This window comes from Bos mutus, chromosome 3 (genome assembly GCF_027580195.1).
Source record: "Bos mutus isolate GX-2022 chromosome 3, NWIPB_WYAK_1.1, whole genome shotgun sequence".
Lineage (NCBI taxonomy): Eukaryota > Metazoa > Chordata > Mammalia > Artiodactyla > Bovidae > Bos > Bos mutus.
In genome coordinates, this window is record NC_091619.1 from 108,681,526 (window position 1) to 108,698,153 (window position 16,628).

At 50.8% G+C, this 16,628-nt stretch overlaps 1 protein-coding gene across 1 annotated transcript; it reads right to left on the reverse strand.

Annotated features, from left to right (window-relative positions):
* Positions 1–228: 228 nt before the first annotated feature.
* Positions 229–6,210, reverse strand: GJB3 (gap junction protein beta 3). Its single transcript, XM_005893270.3, has 2 exons — positions 5,748–6,210; positions 229–2,112 (listed from the first exon to the last, which is right to left on the reverse strand). The coding sequence occupies exon 2, from the start codon at positions 2,076–2,078 to the stop codon at positions 1,266–1,268; it is 813 nt and encodes a 270-aa protein (XP_005893332.1). The 5' UTR covers positions 2,079–2,112; positions 5,748–6,210; the 3' UTR covers positions 229–1,265.
* Between the last annotated feature and the right edge of the window lie 10,418 nt (positions 6,211–16,628).

Consider the following 16,628-nt stretch of genomic DNA (forward strand, 5'->3'; position numbering starts at 1 on the left):
AGTGAAGTCGCTCAGTCGTGTCCGACTCCTAGCGACCCCATGGACTGCAGCCCACCAAAGGTACATCTAAAAGGATATAATTAAGATGAAAAATTAAAAACAAAGTTTTTAAACAATTTGTTGTGAAAAATTAAAAATGAAAATATTTTAGAAAATACTTGAATACATTCCAAATGTGTGTAAATTCATGTTATAGTTGTATTGCTTCCCCAATGGTTCAAGGGGCAAAGAATGTGTCTGGGGTCATGCAAATAGAGCTGCTTGGTGGCATTTGGTGGAAGATTTGGGCTGGAGATATTATCTGGTAAAGTGTTAGTTGCTCAGTCGTGTCTGACTCTTTGCAACCCGTCCATGGAATTTTCCAGGCAAGAATACTGGAGTGGGTTGCCATTTCCTTCTTCCAGGGTATCTTCCCGACCCAGGTCTTCCCAACCAAACCCTGGTCTCCCGCATTGCAGGCAGATTCTTTACTGTCTGAGCCACCAGGGAAGTGGGTGGGAGCATGGGAGAAAAGAGGAGAGCCGACCCGTATAAAACACAGCCTTTATTGATTTCAAGGAAAATGCCTTGGGGATGTTCCTATCAGTACATCCATCTCAAGTCCCTGAAAGGCTGGCACCAGACTGAGCACAGTGTGGAAGGAAAATGGGAGCAAAGCTGCCCGAGGCTGGAGAAATGACCACGGGCGTGGGGGCTTCCTGGAGGGCAGTGGTGACCCAGAGGCTCTCTGGGTGTCGCCAGAGCCTCCTTCTCTTCCCAGGCTCTCCAGGCCTCCACTGCTGGGTGGACACTTCCTTTCCTCCCCAGGAATCTGGGTGCCACTCCAGAAGGAAGATGCCCTTTGGCCGGGTGCATTCAACCCAAGGCAAGCATTTTTTTTTTATGGCCTCTGGGCATCTGCACTTGCTTTCCCCTGCTGAGAAGCTCATCTTACCTCCCTTAAACATTCCTCCCTCGAGGAAGCCTCTCCTGATCACTCCTTCCTGGGTTAGGGGAAGCCCTGCCAAGTGTCACCTGGTAGGCAGCAGTTAACTGGCTTGTTTCAAGTCCCAGGAGGGCTGCCACTGGGCCTGTGGTGTCACCTATACCAGATAGACAGCACAGTGCCCAGCGTTCGAAAGGGAAAAACCTGCTAAAAATGAAATTGCATAGTGTAGTGAATTCAGAGTGGGGGCATCCAGTACCCGTAGGGCCCCTCCACCGGCACCATACGACCCTGCTTCTGTCCCCACGGGCAGCCCCAGGATGACCCCCCAGCCCCGTGGTCAGATGGGGGTCATGGTGGGAGCCGAAGCACACAGCTTGTTGTCGTGGGAGTCCGGGCTCAGGTCCCCAGCCTCCAGCAGCTTGTGGTGGCAGCGGCAGGTGGAGGCCCGGCTGGCGGAGGGGGCGTGGCCGCGGCCCCCGGGCTGCCTCTTCCTGTGAAGGCTTCGCACGACCCTGTGGAAGATGAGGTAGCAGATCTCGCAGAAGGTGAGCACGATGCAGACGGCGGAGGCGCCCACCATGAAGTAGGTGAAGAGCTTCTTCTCAGTAGGCCGGGCGATGTAGCAGTCCACGGTGTTGGGGCAGGGCGCCACGTTGGCGCACTGCACCAGGCGGGGCATGCCGAAGCCATACCAGAGCGTGTGCAGCAAGTAGAGGAAGAGGAATTCGATGAGGAGCTTGAAGACGAGGCTCAGCAGGTAGGTCCACCAGAGGCCGCCGTGCTTCTTGCCCGTGTCGTCGTAGAGCTTGGTGCACTGGTCGCCGTGCTTCTGCCGGTGCCGCCGCTCGCGCTCCTCGCGGTAGGCCACGTGCAGGATGACCAGCAGCGACGGGCACGTGACGAAGATGAGCTGCAGGGCCCAGAGGCGGATGTTGGAGATGGGGAAGAACTCGTCGTAGCAGACGTTGGTGCAGCCCGGCTGCTTGGTGTTGCAGTCAAAGTCCTTCTGCTCGTCCCCCCACACGCGCTCCGCGGCCACCACGTAGACCAGCACGCGGAAGACGAACACCACGGACAGCCAGATGCGCCCGAAGGCTGTGGAGTACTTGTTGACTCCGCTCAGCAGAGCCTGGAGCGTCTTCCAGTCCATGGTGCCTGGGGCGGGGCGCCGGGGCCGTGCCCTCCTGACAGAATAGGAAAACCCCTATGTGAACCAATAGGCCCTAGAGAACTTCTCCCTGGAGGGGTGCGCATGGCAAGCCACTCCGGTATTCTTGCCCGGAGAATCCCCATGGACAGAGGAGCCTGGCAGGCTACCGTCTAAAGGGTCGCAGAGTTGGACACGGCTGAAGTGACTTCGCCACGCACACAGGGCTTTTACTGAGTGCCAGATGCCATTCTCAGTTCTTTATGTGCATGGATTCGTTTGCTCATCCCAACGACTCTAAGACATCAGGACTATTCTTACTAAGCTACAGGGAGGAAACAGGCACAGACAGGTAAAGTAACCTGCCCAAAGTAACAGAGCCAGTATGCTGGCAGGAAGGGAATGCACACTTGCTGATAACAATAATTATTACTTATTGAACATTTACTATGAGGCCAGGCCAGAAGCTAAACACTTTATGTGTGAAAGTGAAGCTGCTCAGTTGTGTCCGACTCTTTGCAACGTCATGGACTGTAGCCCACCAGGCTCCTCAGTCCATGGAATTTTCCAGGCAAGAGTACTGGAGTGGGTTGCCATATCCTTCTCCAGGGGATCTTCCTGACCTAGGGATCGAATCCAGGTCTCCGGCATTGCAGGCAGACGCTTTACCGTCTGAGCCACCAGGGAACTCATTCAATCCTTATAACGACCCTGTGAGGTAGGCACTATTATGCTTCTCATTGACAGATAAAGAAATTGATAATCAAATGAGAAAATGATTGCAAAGCACTCAGTACACAGTAAGTGCTCAGTAAATGCTGGCTACTCATTGTGATGTGAAATATAGAGTGGTCAGGTCACTCATTTAAAACTAGAACTGAATTCAGAGCTGGGCTCTCTACCACCTTCTCTCTCCTTTTCCGATGGATGTCTGCCCCAGACCAGGTTCTCAGAACTGACCTCGTTGATGCCACACTACCATCCTGTGAAACTGGGGTCATGAACCCCATTCTTTGGAGAGGAAACTGGGGCTCAGAGAGGGAAAATCAACCTCCCCAAGGTCTCACAGCCAGTGAGGGTGGTGAAGTTGGGAGACGAATTCATGCTGAGGGGGTGCATGGAGAGGGTGATGGTCTGGTTCCTGGGGACATCAGTTCCAGGGAAAATCTAGGGACACCCGTTGCAGGCTGTGCTGGAGCCTGAGGGACCCCAGCCACCCCAGCCATGTGGGATGCCAAGGCTTTGTGGTGGGGAGCCATACTTTGCTAAGGTCCCTGGATCACACATTTTCCTCCCAGTCCTGGAGTGACTCACAGGGTGTGGATGGGTGGGTCTGCCTGAGTGCACCTAGTATCTGCCTAGAGGGTATAGGAGCATATGCCTCTTCATGTGTCCATGCGGGCCTGTGAGCTCCTGGACCTGCTGTGTGACTGAGCGTGCACAAGGACTGCAGGACCATCCCTGTATCGCTGCTTCTCACCCCTCCACTGCCACCACCCTGCTCCCAGCCACCATCACCCTGGCTAGTATTATTGCCATAGCCTCTTGGCTGGCCTAGAAGGCTTCTTGGGCTTCCCTTGTGGCTCGACTGGTAAAGAATCCGCCTGCACTGTGGGAGACCTGGGTTCGATCCTTGGGTTGGGAAGATCCCCTGGAGAAGGGAAAGGCTACCCACTCCAGTGTTCTGGCCTAGAAAATTCCATGGACTGTATAGTCCACGGGGTTGCAAAGAGTCAGACATGACTGAGGCTCAGACATGACTGAGGCACTTTCACTCACTTGGCTGGCCTAAGGGTCTGTTCCTATGCCCCCCGAGTTCATTAAGTTGAGTCATGTTACTCCCTCGTTTAAAACTTTCTACTAGGGCTTCCCTGGTGGCTCAGTGGTAAAGAAGCCACCTGCCAATGCAGGGGACATGGGTTTGATCCCTGGTCCAGGAAGATCCCACATGCCACGGAGCAACTAGGCCCATGTGCCACAACTATTGAGCTTGTGCTCTGGAGCCTGGGAAATGCAACTACTGAGCCCTAGAGCCGCAACTATTGAAGCCTGAGGGTCTTAGAGCCTGTGCTCTGCAACAAGAGAAGCCACGACAATGAGAAGACTGCGCACTGCAACAAGAGTAGCCCCTGGCTTGCCACAGTTAAGGAAAAGCCTGCTCAGCAACAAAGACCCAGCAAAGCAAAAAAACAGTAACAACAACAACTTTCTACTAGCTTCTCTTTACACTTAGAATAAAACTCCGGATTCTACATCCTCACCCTACTCTCCTACACGCTAATGAGTGCCTCTGGGACTTTGTAATTATTCCTGTTGCCTGGAGTGCTCTTCCTCCAGAACCTTGCATGACTGGACCCTTGTCATCACTAAAACATCTGCTAAAACATCTTCTAATTAGAGGTTTCCCTAGATACCTGGAGGCCCTGCCCTTCCAGTCATTCTTCTCCTGTCCCCTTTATTTTCTTCCTAGAATTTAATTACCATTAGGAATTAAAGTGAAAAAGTGAAGTCGCTTAGTTGTGTCCGACTCTTTGTGACCGCATGGACTGTAACCTATCAGGCTCCTCCAACCGTGGGATTTTCCAGGCAAGAATACTGGAGTGGGGTGCCATTTCCTTCTCCAGGGGATCTTCCCGACCCAGGGAATTAGGAATTAAAGTATTTGTTTAATCCTCTACCTCTCCGAATTTTCATAAATTTCTGTTTCACAAGGGCAATTATTGTATATGCACTGGCAGTAGCATATAAAAGTGTCATTCCCCCCACCCCACCCCCCAATTCCTTCCAAGACCTTTGGGTAGGGGCAGTGGGATGTATATGGAGCCTGGAGCCACATCTGGATTCAAGCCTCAGCTCTACCCCTTCTCCTTGGGTGACTTCCCAGATAATCTCTTTGACTTTCTTGCCTTATCTCCAAAGGGTGAAAATAATTCCTACTTTCTTGAGCTGTTGTAAGGATCATAAAAGACCATTCCCTCCGCAGCCTTCCACTCACCTGGTGGGAGTTCAAGAAGACTGCAGTGGAGGTTGGAACTCCTTCTGCTAGCCCGGGGAGGAGCGGGGTCCTGACAGGTGTTTCCACCTGAGCCATCCCAGGCCAGCCCACTTGGGGGCTGTCCCTCCTTGGCCAACACCTTCCACCCTCCAGTCCTGTCTGCCCAGTCCTGCCTGACACGCCCTAGGAACGCGACTCACAGGCAAAGAATTTCCCTCCAAGCCGAGGCTGGGGACTGGTGGAGCCGGTTCCGGTCCCCACCGCCGTCCCCAACAGCAGCTCCCTGCGATCCGCTTTGCCCATGCCCTGGCACCCAGCCGAACCCAGCTTTCATTGCCCACTCCACAGTGCCCACCGGTCGGCCCCACTCCCCGGGGCCGAACCCTTCTCTCCCCACCCGCCACCCCCAGTTCCCATCCGTTCCATTAAGTTTGTGCGACATGGGAGGGGGTTGTCCAGGAACCTTCAGCAGCTGGAGCCCCCACCCCGCCCAGAACCGAGGGGATGAGAAGGCAGCTGGGGAGTGGGGTGGGGGAGGTCCCTCCATCTCTTCCCATGCTCTCACCTCCCAGGCTCAGCCTGGCCGGAAGGCAGGAGCAAGCCCCAGCCCCGCCCAGGGTCACCCGGGGGCGCTCAGCGCGCGTGGTCGCAGGGTGGGGAGGCATCCCGAAGCTTACCCGCAGTGGCGCGGCCAGCGGGGGAGCCAGGTCCCCGCGTCCTCAAGAGCCGAAGCACGGGTGGGCAGGGAGGGAGCCGCGTCTCTGCAGTCGCGGGGAGGCGCGTGGCGGCAGGCACAGCCGGGGGCGGCTTGGGGGAGGGCGAGTCGGGGGAGGAGCTCGCGAGCCGCCCGCGGCGAGGGTCGGGTTCTCGTCCCAACGCGGTGCCTGGCTCCTCCGGCGACCTTCGTCGGGGCTTGACGCTCGCTATTCTGAGCCTCGGTTTCTTCTTCGTGTGCGAAACCGGGGCATCGGTGGACCTGGGCAGGGCTGTGTGGCAAAGGCTCCAATAAGATTCGGGGCGTGAAGCGCTCCACACTGTTAAGTGCCAAGTGGTCCCCGGGCCGACTGCAATCGGGACTCGCCCACGTGTGTTACCACGGCGACTGCGTCCGCGCCCTGCGGGTCACTGTCCCCGCCTGGTCCTTGGCCTCGACCCTGCGTGGGCGGCTGCTCTCCCCGCACACGCGCGTGGCTCAGGCTCCGCGTCCTGGAGTGGGGCAGGGGCACTGGAGAACCAGGGTGGGGGTGGGCAGGACACCTGTGCCCGCAGCAGGAAGAGGCACTCTGCTGTGGAAAGGAGATGGAGCGGGGTGGATCCTCTGTCCAGGGGTGAGGGTGGGATGGGAGGACGTTGTTACCTGGAGTTATTGCAAGGGGCAGATCCTGTTTGTGTGTGCGGGGGGAGGGGGGGATGGGGTGGGGGGGGGTGGTTAAGCGGGAGGTGAGGGCGCCTCGCCTGTACTTTAGACCCCCCTGAGGAGCGGGTGGGGCCTGCGGGTTGGACTGGGCTGAGATGGGCTGGGCTCTGACGACAAGGCCGCTTTGTCTTCTTGACTGATGTGTCATGACTAGGAACCTATGGGAGTCCCTGGGCCTCAGCCTTGTCGGGGAACCTCCAGGGTTTCCGGCCTCCTCAGGAGTCTGGATCTTAGTCACCAAAGGGCCCAAGGACTCCCTGTCTGAGATGATGTTGCTAGCAGGAGGGTGATTATTTATGGCTTTTCCCCAAGACTGTACTGGCTTAGGCCTGTGGCCCTGGTATAAGTAACAGCATGCCCTCTTACTCTCCAAAGTACCCCCACACTTGGGAAGATCGATCACACCATCGCCCTACTTACTGCTCCTTGTAGAAAACTATCACTGCCTTGGGGCTCAGAGGCATCTTTGGTCCAAGCACTATTGGGCAGGCTTTACTTCGTCCTCATGCTGCCGGATGAGGAAGGTACAATCCTTCCCACTGCTATGAAAGAGAAAATTGAGGCACAGAGAGGTTAGGCAATTTGTCCGGGGTCACAGAGACGAGAAGGAGCAGAGCCAGCTCCGGAGGCTGCAGCCGTGTAGAGTTTCTGGGTTGGGCAAAACCACAGGGCTGAGGCCATCAGAGGCCACTCTGAGAATTGTTGCCGAGGCTGAACAGCACCTTGCCACCTCTGGCGCTGCGTTTCAGAGCAAGCCTCGTTCTCCACTTCCTCACCTCCTAGTCCCTCTTCAATCCTTTTGAACAATGTTCCCTCCCAACCGTGTAACTAAAGACAGCCCTGTCAAGGTCAACACGGATTCCCAGGCAGTAATGTCTCTGTCCTCCTCCTGCATCTTCAGAAGTACCTGACACAGCTGACTGCTCCTTTCCTCTCAAAACACTTTCTTCCCTTAGCTTCCTCGACTCCTGGTTTCCTTGTGCCTTCTCATCCTGGTTTCAGCCTCTCCCCTCCTGGGAGAATTCGTCCCGTCCCGGGGCTTGCAGTACTGTCTGCTGGCTGCCGAGTTCCACGTTCCTAGTGCCAGTCTCGACGTCTCCCTGGCCACCAGACTATGTACCAGGGCTGCCCACCTGACCGTTTTTTCCTTCCTGAGATCAACTGCATATTCCACTTGATAGATATTTCTCTTTTTTTCATTTACCCTATGGAGGTATGCTGGGTACATAGTTCTGCACTTGGCTGTTTTCATGTAACAAAATATAGGACATTTCCTCTGTCAGGAGGTATAGAGCTATCAGATCAAAAAATATTTGAATAGTATTTCATTTTTCCCCTATAGTGTATGTAAAGCTGTTTCTTAAAAAAAAAAAAAAAAACTGAATAGCATATGTGTTGTATTTAATCACTACTGTATTGATGAAAATTAAGGATGTTTTCAATCTTGTATTTCTTCCTGTTGTAAACATCAATGCAATAAGTACAGTTAGACAAGCATCACTGAACACGTTTTTAAAATTGTGTCTGTAGGATATTCTTAGAAGTGGAATTTTGGAGTTAAAGTATGCTATTAAAAAATTTTTAAAAGCATTTATTGAATTTGTTACAATATTGCTTCTGTATTATGTTTTGTTTTTTTTTTTGGCTGCTAGCAAGGCATGTGGGATCGTAGCTCCCTGACCAGGGGTTGAACCTGTAACCCCTGCACTGGAAGGCAGAATCTTAACCCCTGGGCCATCAGGAAAGCCCCTCATTTAAAATTTTGATAGATATTGCCAAATCTCCTTCATAGATGTGCCAGTTTATGTAAGAGATGCTTGTTTCCCCATATTCTTATCAATGTAGTGCATTAGCAAACTTTATGATCTTTGCTAGTAGTATCTCATTATATTTTTATTTTGCATTTCTCTTATTATGAGTGAGAATGAGCATCTTTTCGTACACTTAAGGGCCACTTGTGTTTCTTTTTCTGTGAGCTGTCTTTTGCTTTTGCCCATTTTTCTGTTGGGTGGTTGTGTCTTTAAAATTATTGATTTCCTAGTTGCTCTTTACATATTAAAGAAATATACCCTCTGTCTATAATGCAAATAACAAGGATTTCACCCTCCCCTCTAAGTCTGACACTTGTATTTTGTCTTTGCATATGGGGTTTTTGCCGTGCAGAATTAAACTTTTTTTTTTTTTTAATGTGGTCCAGTTATGTCAATCTTGTCTTTTATGGCCTCTGGATTTGGTTATAATTAGACATGTCTTCCCCATTCTGAGAATTGAAAAAAGTTCTTCTCCCATGGTTTCTTCCAGCTAAAGTAGTGCTTTAATGCTATATATCAGGTCACATCGCTCCCCTGCTAAAATCTTAGAGAGATGTACCATTACTTTTATTCTGAAACCCACTCTCCTGACATTGCCCTCAAAACCCCAAGTGGCCTGGTCCCGCCTCACCTGCCATCACATGTTCCCTGGGTCACCCCTGCCCAGGCACACTGGCCTACTTTCTGCTCTACAAGCAGCTGTGTTCAGTCTACCCTTCTGGCCTTTAAATGCTGCTCCTTCTGCCTGGACTGCTCTTCAGTGGGCAGCTTCCTCCTCCTTATTCAGGTCTCACCTTCTCACAGGGGTATTCCCTGGTCAGCCTGTCTGAAGAGACCTCACCCACTTCCTCAGCACTCACTCTTCAGAATATCCCTCAGAATTATTTCCAGGAGAGCAGGGAGCTCGCTGGATGTCGATGTCAGTTCCTATTTGTAAAGTAAAAGGTGATGTGTGAGGACTGTCTGTTACTCAGTGGGGTGGGGTAGCTGTGTGTCACAGGGGCAGCTTGGAGTACAGCTGTGTAGGTTTGGTGTGTGTGTGTGGAGGTGACTGGTAGGGTTTTGTGAGGTTGTGTGCATGTGTGGCTGTATGTGTGGTGGGGTTATTCTGGCCCGGTGACCAGCTGATTTGACTGCCCAGGTCCTATCACTCTGACCTTGCCGGATGCCATTGCTCTTTCTGGAGTGAGCTGGAAGGGTCCGCATTCCAGAGGGAGGACCTCCAGGCCGTGCTGTCCACGCCGAGGTTCTGCTTCCCGCACAGGGGAGTGTGTGCGAGGCCATCTAGGCCATCCTCCTGCCTCAGGGCGGGGCTGTGTTGCACCCGGGCTTGGCAGCTGCCCCTGCCACCCCCACTCTCCTGCAGGCCTGCACCTGCTCTCCGGGGGCGGCAGGCCCAAAGCCTGCCACTGTGGTCTTCCCGCCCAGGCTGGGCCCAGCTGCTGATGCTCCCTGAGTCTGCAGCTCTGCCGGGGCCCCAAGCGGGGCCTTCTCTCTCCTGCTGGGGTTTTCTTGTGTTTGTGGGCAGCCCTGAAGGCCCTCTCCACCCTTGAGCACAGAGATGGGGCAGACGGAACCCTCTGGAAAGCAGGTTGGCTGGAGTGTGGGGGCTTTCCCATCCTGCTGCCGCGTGTCTGGGGCTGTGGGTAGAAAGAGGCTAGTCCCAGAGCTAGGCTTGAATGCTACTTTCCTTTCAGGACTTCCTGAGTGACCTGGAACTTCTACTGCTCAACTTGATCCTCAAATAGAGGTAATCCGGGGCTTCTCTGAGTTGGGGAAGGGTTCAGCCCGTCTACGTGTGTCCTGGGGTTCCCGTCCCTTCTCACCTACCCCAGGACCTCTCACCACGCCCTCTTTCTTTTCTGGTCATCAACCTTTTGTTCTTTACCCAGTCTTTCCCATGACAATAAACATCCTGGTATTTCTGCATCCTAACAGACAGAACTCCCTTGACCACATATCTTCCACCCTCAGCCTCATTTCTTTCCTTTTTTTTTTTTTAATGGCAAAACTTCTCAGATGAGTTGTCTTAATGCCTCATCTCCTTTTATTCTTTCTCTGGAACTCTAATCAGGCTTTTGCTCCACATTATTCCAGCCAATGTTTCCATAGATCAACCCCACAGTCAAGTTTCAGCGCGTATCTTTCCTTGCACTCCCAGCAGCGTTTGATGGCCAGAACACCAGACTCCTGACTTTTCTCCTTCCTTTCTGGTCTTTCTTTCTAGGTCTGCTTTGCTGGTCCCGCCCTCCCCTCATCCCCGATCTCTCTGACTTCTAAATATCAGGGTGCTTATTCCTAGGACACTTCTCTGTCCTTTCTCACTCTCTTGGTAATGTCATCCCTCTCAGGGTTCAAAATATCAAAATTAGGCTGACAACTCCTAAATACTTATCTCCAGCCCAGACAATTTCCCTGAATTCCAGATCAACCCTTCCCCTTGGACGTCTAGCAGGTATTGAAAACTTCAGTCAGTCAGTTCAGTTCAGTCGCTCAGTCGTGTCTGACTCTTTGCGACCCCATGAATCGCAGCACGCCAGGCCTCCCTGTCCATCACCAACTCCCGGAGTTCACTCAGACTCACGTCCATCGAGTCAGTGATGCCATCCAGACATCTCATCCTCTGTCGTCCCCTTCTCCTCCTGCCCCCAATCCCTCCCAGCATCAGAGTCTTTTCCAATGAGTGCAAACTTACCACCTCCCAAATTCAGCTGCTTCTTAATAGAACTGCCAGGTTTAGAAACGAAGCAAAAGAAAAGTAAAAACAAAACCCCAAACTCAGGATACTCAGTTCAATTTGAATTTCAGATAGTCCATGAAACATACTTAAAGTAAAAAAAAAATTGGTTGTTTATCTGAAACTGAAACTTCATTGGGTGTCCTGTATTCTATTTGGCAACCTATTCCTTGGATTCCTCTCCAGCCTTCTCTGCTAATGGACTCTTGGAGTAAACAACACTTTTACTCACCTACCTGTTCAGGCCTCAGATGGACTCACGATGACTCATTTTTCTCATACCGCGCGTTCAATGTTGGTGAATCTTTTTTTTTTCCCCCCTCTTCTTTCCTTCCTTTCTTTTTTTTGAGTTTGGAGCCAAGAAAGGTTTATTGCAAGGGCTGAGCAAGGAGAACAGGTGGCTTACGCTCAAAAAGCCCGAACTCTTGATGTCCGTGAATTATTTTGTTGTTACTTTCAGATTTAGAATCAAGAAACTTCTCACTGCCTCCGTTAGTGTTATTCTGCCAACAGTGAAGCCATGAGTTATTTCTCTCCTGCATTATTGCAGTAGTCTTACAGCTGGCCACCCTGTTTTATCCACCGCCCCATGCATCTACTGCGAACACAGCTAGTGATTTTTGTTCAAAATGGTCCACTGTCTTCTTGATCACTCAGAGTGACAGCCAAAGGCTTCAGGGTGGCTTTTAGCCTATGTGAGCTGATCCTATTCAGGCCTCACTGGAACCTTCTGGCCTCATTCCCCACACCTCTTGGCTCTCCCCTGCCCTTCCTCATTGACTTCCTTGCTGTCCTGGGTGCACGCTGGATCTTCCCCAGCCTCAGCACCTGTGAACTCACCCTTCTAGCTGACACACTTTCCCCACAAACCTCTGCCTGGCTTGCTCCCTTGCCTTCTCTGGCCTCCCCATTCATGTTGCAACCTACCTCCTACAGCCCTGCTCCTTCCTCTCCTGCTGTATTTTTCTCCCTAGCACTATAATCATGTAGCATATTTTGCTTATTCTTCTTGTTAGTTGTCTCCCCATCACTACAATCTACAGTCATTTTTGTCTTGTGTCCACTGGTGTATTCCCAGTGTCTGAAACAGGGTCGGGCACTTTGTAGACCAAAGCACAATAAGCCCCAGCCCTGGGCCAGCACGCGGCCACTGTTTAATGAGCCCCTTCTAGCTTATGGTCCCAACCTCTGGCCTTCCATAAGTCTCTGTCTGACCATGCACCCTCCTCCAGGAAGCTTTTACTGACTGAGCCTTGTCTGTCTCCCTCTCTTCTTGCCACCAGGCCCAAACCTTTGGTCCTCAAGGGTCAGGTGGGCCCTTTCTTGTGGACCGGGTGAAGCCAGTTGGGGTGAGACATGTGCAGTCTGCCTGAAGTCAGCCAGTCCCCTGCAGGGTGAGAGCTTTGGGAACCACGATCCTGGGCCAAGGAGGTGATGGGCATTGGGCGCCAGGGACTAGAGCCTAGGATGGGTCTGGGTTGCAGGGCTGTGGTTCCTGAACTCACTGTTCCTGCATACTGAGGAGGACGTGAGCTAGGTGCCTAGATGGGTGGCTGGCCGTTAGCCGAGCTGGGAGCAGAAAAGGAGCAGGGCAGGAGGGGAGGGGACAGCGGCAGTGACCTTGCACCTGGAATTTGCTGAATGCTATTTGTTTGTGATAGTATTCCGATGCATACCTTTTGATAGGGGCTGTTGGAACATTCTGATGTGGGCTGTAGAAACTCTTTGTTATGATGGAAGCCTGTAGAAGGCAGTTTTGCCTGCATCCCCTATTCCATCCATAAACCTCACTGAACTTGCAACACTTGGCCTGTTCTGGACCCTCAGAGCTGGGGTGTGCTCAGGACTGGTTGCTTCGACACAGCCAGGCTGTCCTCTACAGCCAAATGCCCTACCGGGTGGTCTGAGTTCCCCAGGAGACACACATGCATGGGCCTCTGGAGGCAGCCGGATGCGTGGGCCTGGGCCTCGGGAAAGAGAAGAACACTGGGAGCGCTCCTGGCTTGCTTGTGCAAATGCAAAATGGCACAGCCTCTGCCAAAAGCAGCTCGGTGTGTCCTCAAATAGTTAGGCATAGAATTACCACTTGACCAGCAAGTCCCCGCCCAGGTGTACACCTGAAAGATCCTGGAACAGAGACTCAGACAAATACCTGGCATGAACGTTCGCATAGCACTGTTCACAATGGCCAAGTGTTTGGAAACAAGCTGCATGTCCATCAAAGGAAGAACAGATGGACAAAATGTGGTCCCCCACGCAATAGATATTGTTGCTGCTTGGCCACCGAGTCATGCCCAGTGCTTTGTGACCTAGTGGACTGTAGCATGCCAGGTTCCTGTGTCCTCCACTGTTTCCTGGAGTTTGCTCAGATTCGTGTCTATTGAGTTGGTGATGCTGTCTAACCATCTCATCCTCTGCTGCCCCCTTCTCCTCTTGCCTTCAATCTTTCCCAGCATCAGGGTCTTTTCCCATGAGATGGCTCTTCACATCAGGTGGCCAAAATACTTGAGCTTCAGCTTCAGCAACAGACCTTCCAGTGAATACTCAGGGTTGATTTCCTTTAGGATTGACTGGTTTGATCTGGCAGTCTAAGGGACTCGCAAGAGTTTTCTCCAGCACCACAGTTGAAAAGCATCAATTCTTCGGCACTCAGCCTTCTCTGTAATCCAATTCTCACATCCGTACATGACAGCCATAAAATGGAATCAAGTTCTGAGACATGCTACAACATGGATGAATCTTGAAAACATGCTAAGTGAAATACACCAGACACAGAGGACAAATATCACATGATTTCATTTATACGAAATACAAGATGAATTCATAGAGACAATAAGTTGTCAGCAGTCACCAGGACTGGGTGGAGGGGAGCATAGGGGTTATTGTTTGATGGGTAGAGACTTTTTGCAGAGGTGATGGAAAAGTTCTGGAAATAGAAGTGAGGGTTGTATACTTTCAACACTATTGAATTTTACACTTAAAAGTGATTAAAGTGGCAATGTCATGTTACATGTGTTTTCTCACAATAAAAAAATGAAGGTAAAAGAAAAGGGGAAAAGAAATATGGGTTTGGGAGTAATCGCTGTCCAGATGGTGATGAAGGCCATGGAAGAGGGCAGGCCACTGAAGATTGTGGGTGGACAGCCTGGGACAGAGCCCTGAGGACCTTGCCCATGAAGAGGGCAGGAGAAGGAGATTGAGGGGGGGTTATTGGAGCAGCAGAAAACTGGAAGAATGATGGTGTTCCAGAAGCCTGGATGTATTAGTCAGTGCCGTGCATTGCAAATGACAGAAACCCACCTTGAGTTAGTTTGGGCACGAAGGGGAATTAATTGGTTTGCAGAAATGTGGGACGGGCAGGGGTACATGAGGGCCCCACAAGCACCTGGCGAGAGTCAGGTCTGTTTTCTAGGACCTGGCTCCTGCCTGGATCAGCCCTGCTCCTCTGGGACTGCTGCCAGCTTCCTCTCTCCTTGTATGGATGGGCTTCTGCAAAAGGATTTTGCTCATGGCCAGCAGCAGCTCTGAGTGCACACCTCCCCAGGATTTGCTGCTACACACCGCCCTCAGGAAGGATTCAAGTAACCCAGGGAAGAGCTCTGAGTGGCCCCACCGAGCACGTATCCACCTTGAGGTAAGCAGGCCAGGATGCATGATGGGCAGTTGCCTTTCAGTACAGTTCAGTTCAGTTGCTCAGTCGTGTCTGACTCTTTGAGACCCTATGGACTGCAGCACGCCAGGCCTCCCTGTCCATCACCAACTCCCGGAGCTTACTCAAACTCATATTCATTGACTCGGTGATGCCATCCAACCATCTCATCCTCTGTCATCCCCTTCTCCTCCTGCCTTCAATCTTTCCCAGCATCAGGGTCTTTTCCAATGATTCAGTTCTTCCCATCAGGTGGCCAAAGTATTGGAGCTTCAGCTTCAGCATCAGTCCTTCCAATGAATATTCAGGATTGATTTCCTTTAGGATGGACTGGTTGGATCTCCTTGCAGTCCAAGGGACTCTCAAGAGTCTTCGCCAACACCACAGTTCAAAAACATTAATTCTTCTGTGCTCAGCTTTCTTTATAGTCCAACTCTCACATCCATACATGACTACTGGAAAAACCATAGCCTTGACTAGATGGACCTTTGTTGGCAAAGTAATATCTCTGCTTTTTAATATGATGTTTAGGTTAGTCATAACTTTTCTTCCAAGGAGCAAGCGTCTTTTAATTTCATGGCTGCAGTCACCATCTGCAGGGATTTTAGAGCCCCCCAAAATAAAGTTTCTCGCTGTTTCCATTGTTTCCCCATCTATTTACCATGAAGTGATGGGACCAGATGCCACAATCTTAGTTTTCTGAATGTTGAGTTTTAAGCCAACTTTTTCACTCTCTTCTTTCAATTTCAACAAGAGGCTCTTTAGTTCTTTGCTTTCTGCCATAAGGGTGGTGTCATCTGCATATCTGAGGTTATTGATATTTCTCCCAGCAATCTTGATTCCAGCTTGTGCTTCATCCAGCCCAGCGTTTCTCATGATGTACTCTGCATATAAGTTAAATAAGCAGGGTGACAATATACAGCCTTGACATATTCCTTTCCTGATTTGGAACCAGTTTGTTGTTCCATGTCCTGTTCTAACTGTTGCTTCCTGACCTGAATTCAGATTTCTCAGGAGGCAAGTCAGGTGGTTTGGTATCCCCATCTCTTGAATAATTTTCCAGAGTTTATTGTGATCCACACAGTCAAAGGCTTTGGCATAGTCAATAAAGCAGAAGTAGATTTTTTTTAGAACTCTCTTGGTTTTTTGATGATCCAGAGGATGCTGGCAATTTGATCTCTGGTTCCTCTGCCTTTTCTAAATCCAGCTTGAACATCTGGAAGCTCATGTACTGTTGAAGCCTGGCTTGGCGAATTTTGAGCATTACTTTGCTAGCTTGTGAGATGAGTGCAATTATACGCTAGTTTGGGCATTCTTTGGCATTGCCTTTCTTTGGGATTGGAATGAAAAGTGACCTTTTCCAGTCCTGTGGCCACTACTGAGTTTTCCAGATTTGCTGGCATATTGAGTGCAGCACTTTCACAGCATCATCTTTTAGGATTTGAAATAGCTCAACTGGAATTCCATCACCTCCACTAGCTTTGTTCCTAGCGATGCTTTCTAAGGCCCACTTGACTTTGCATTCCAGGATGTCTGGCTCTAGGTCAGTGATCACACCACCGTAATTGTCTGGGTCATGAAGATCTTTTTTGTATAGTTCTTCTGTGTCTTCTTGCCACCTCTTCTTAATATCTTGTGCTTCTGTTAGGTCCATACCATTTCTGTCCTTTATCGAGCCCATCTTTGCATGAAATGTTCCCTTGGTATCTCTAATTTTCTTGAAATGTTCTCTAGTCTTTCCCATTCTATTGTTTGCCTCTATTTCTTTGCATTGATCACTGAAGAAGACTTTGTTATCTCTCCTTGCTATTCTTTGGAACTCTGCATTCAAACGCATATATCTTTCCTTTTCTCCTTTGCCTTTCACTTCTCTTCTCAACTATTTGTAAGGCCTCCTCAGACAACCATTTTGTCTTTTTGCGTTTATTTTTCTTGGGAGTGGTT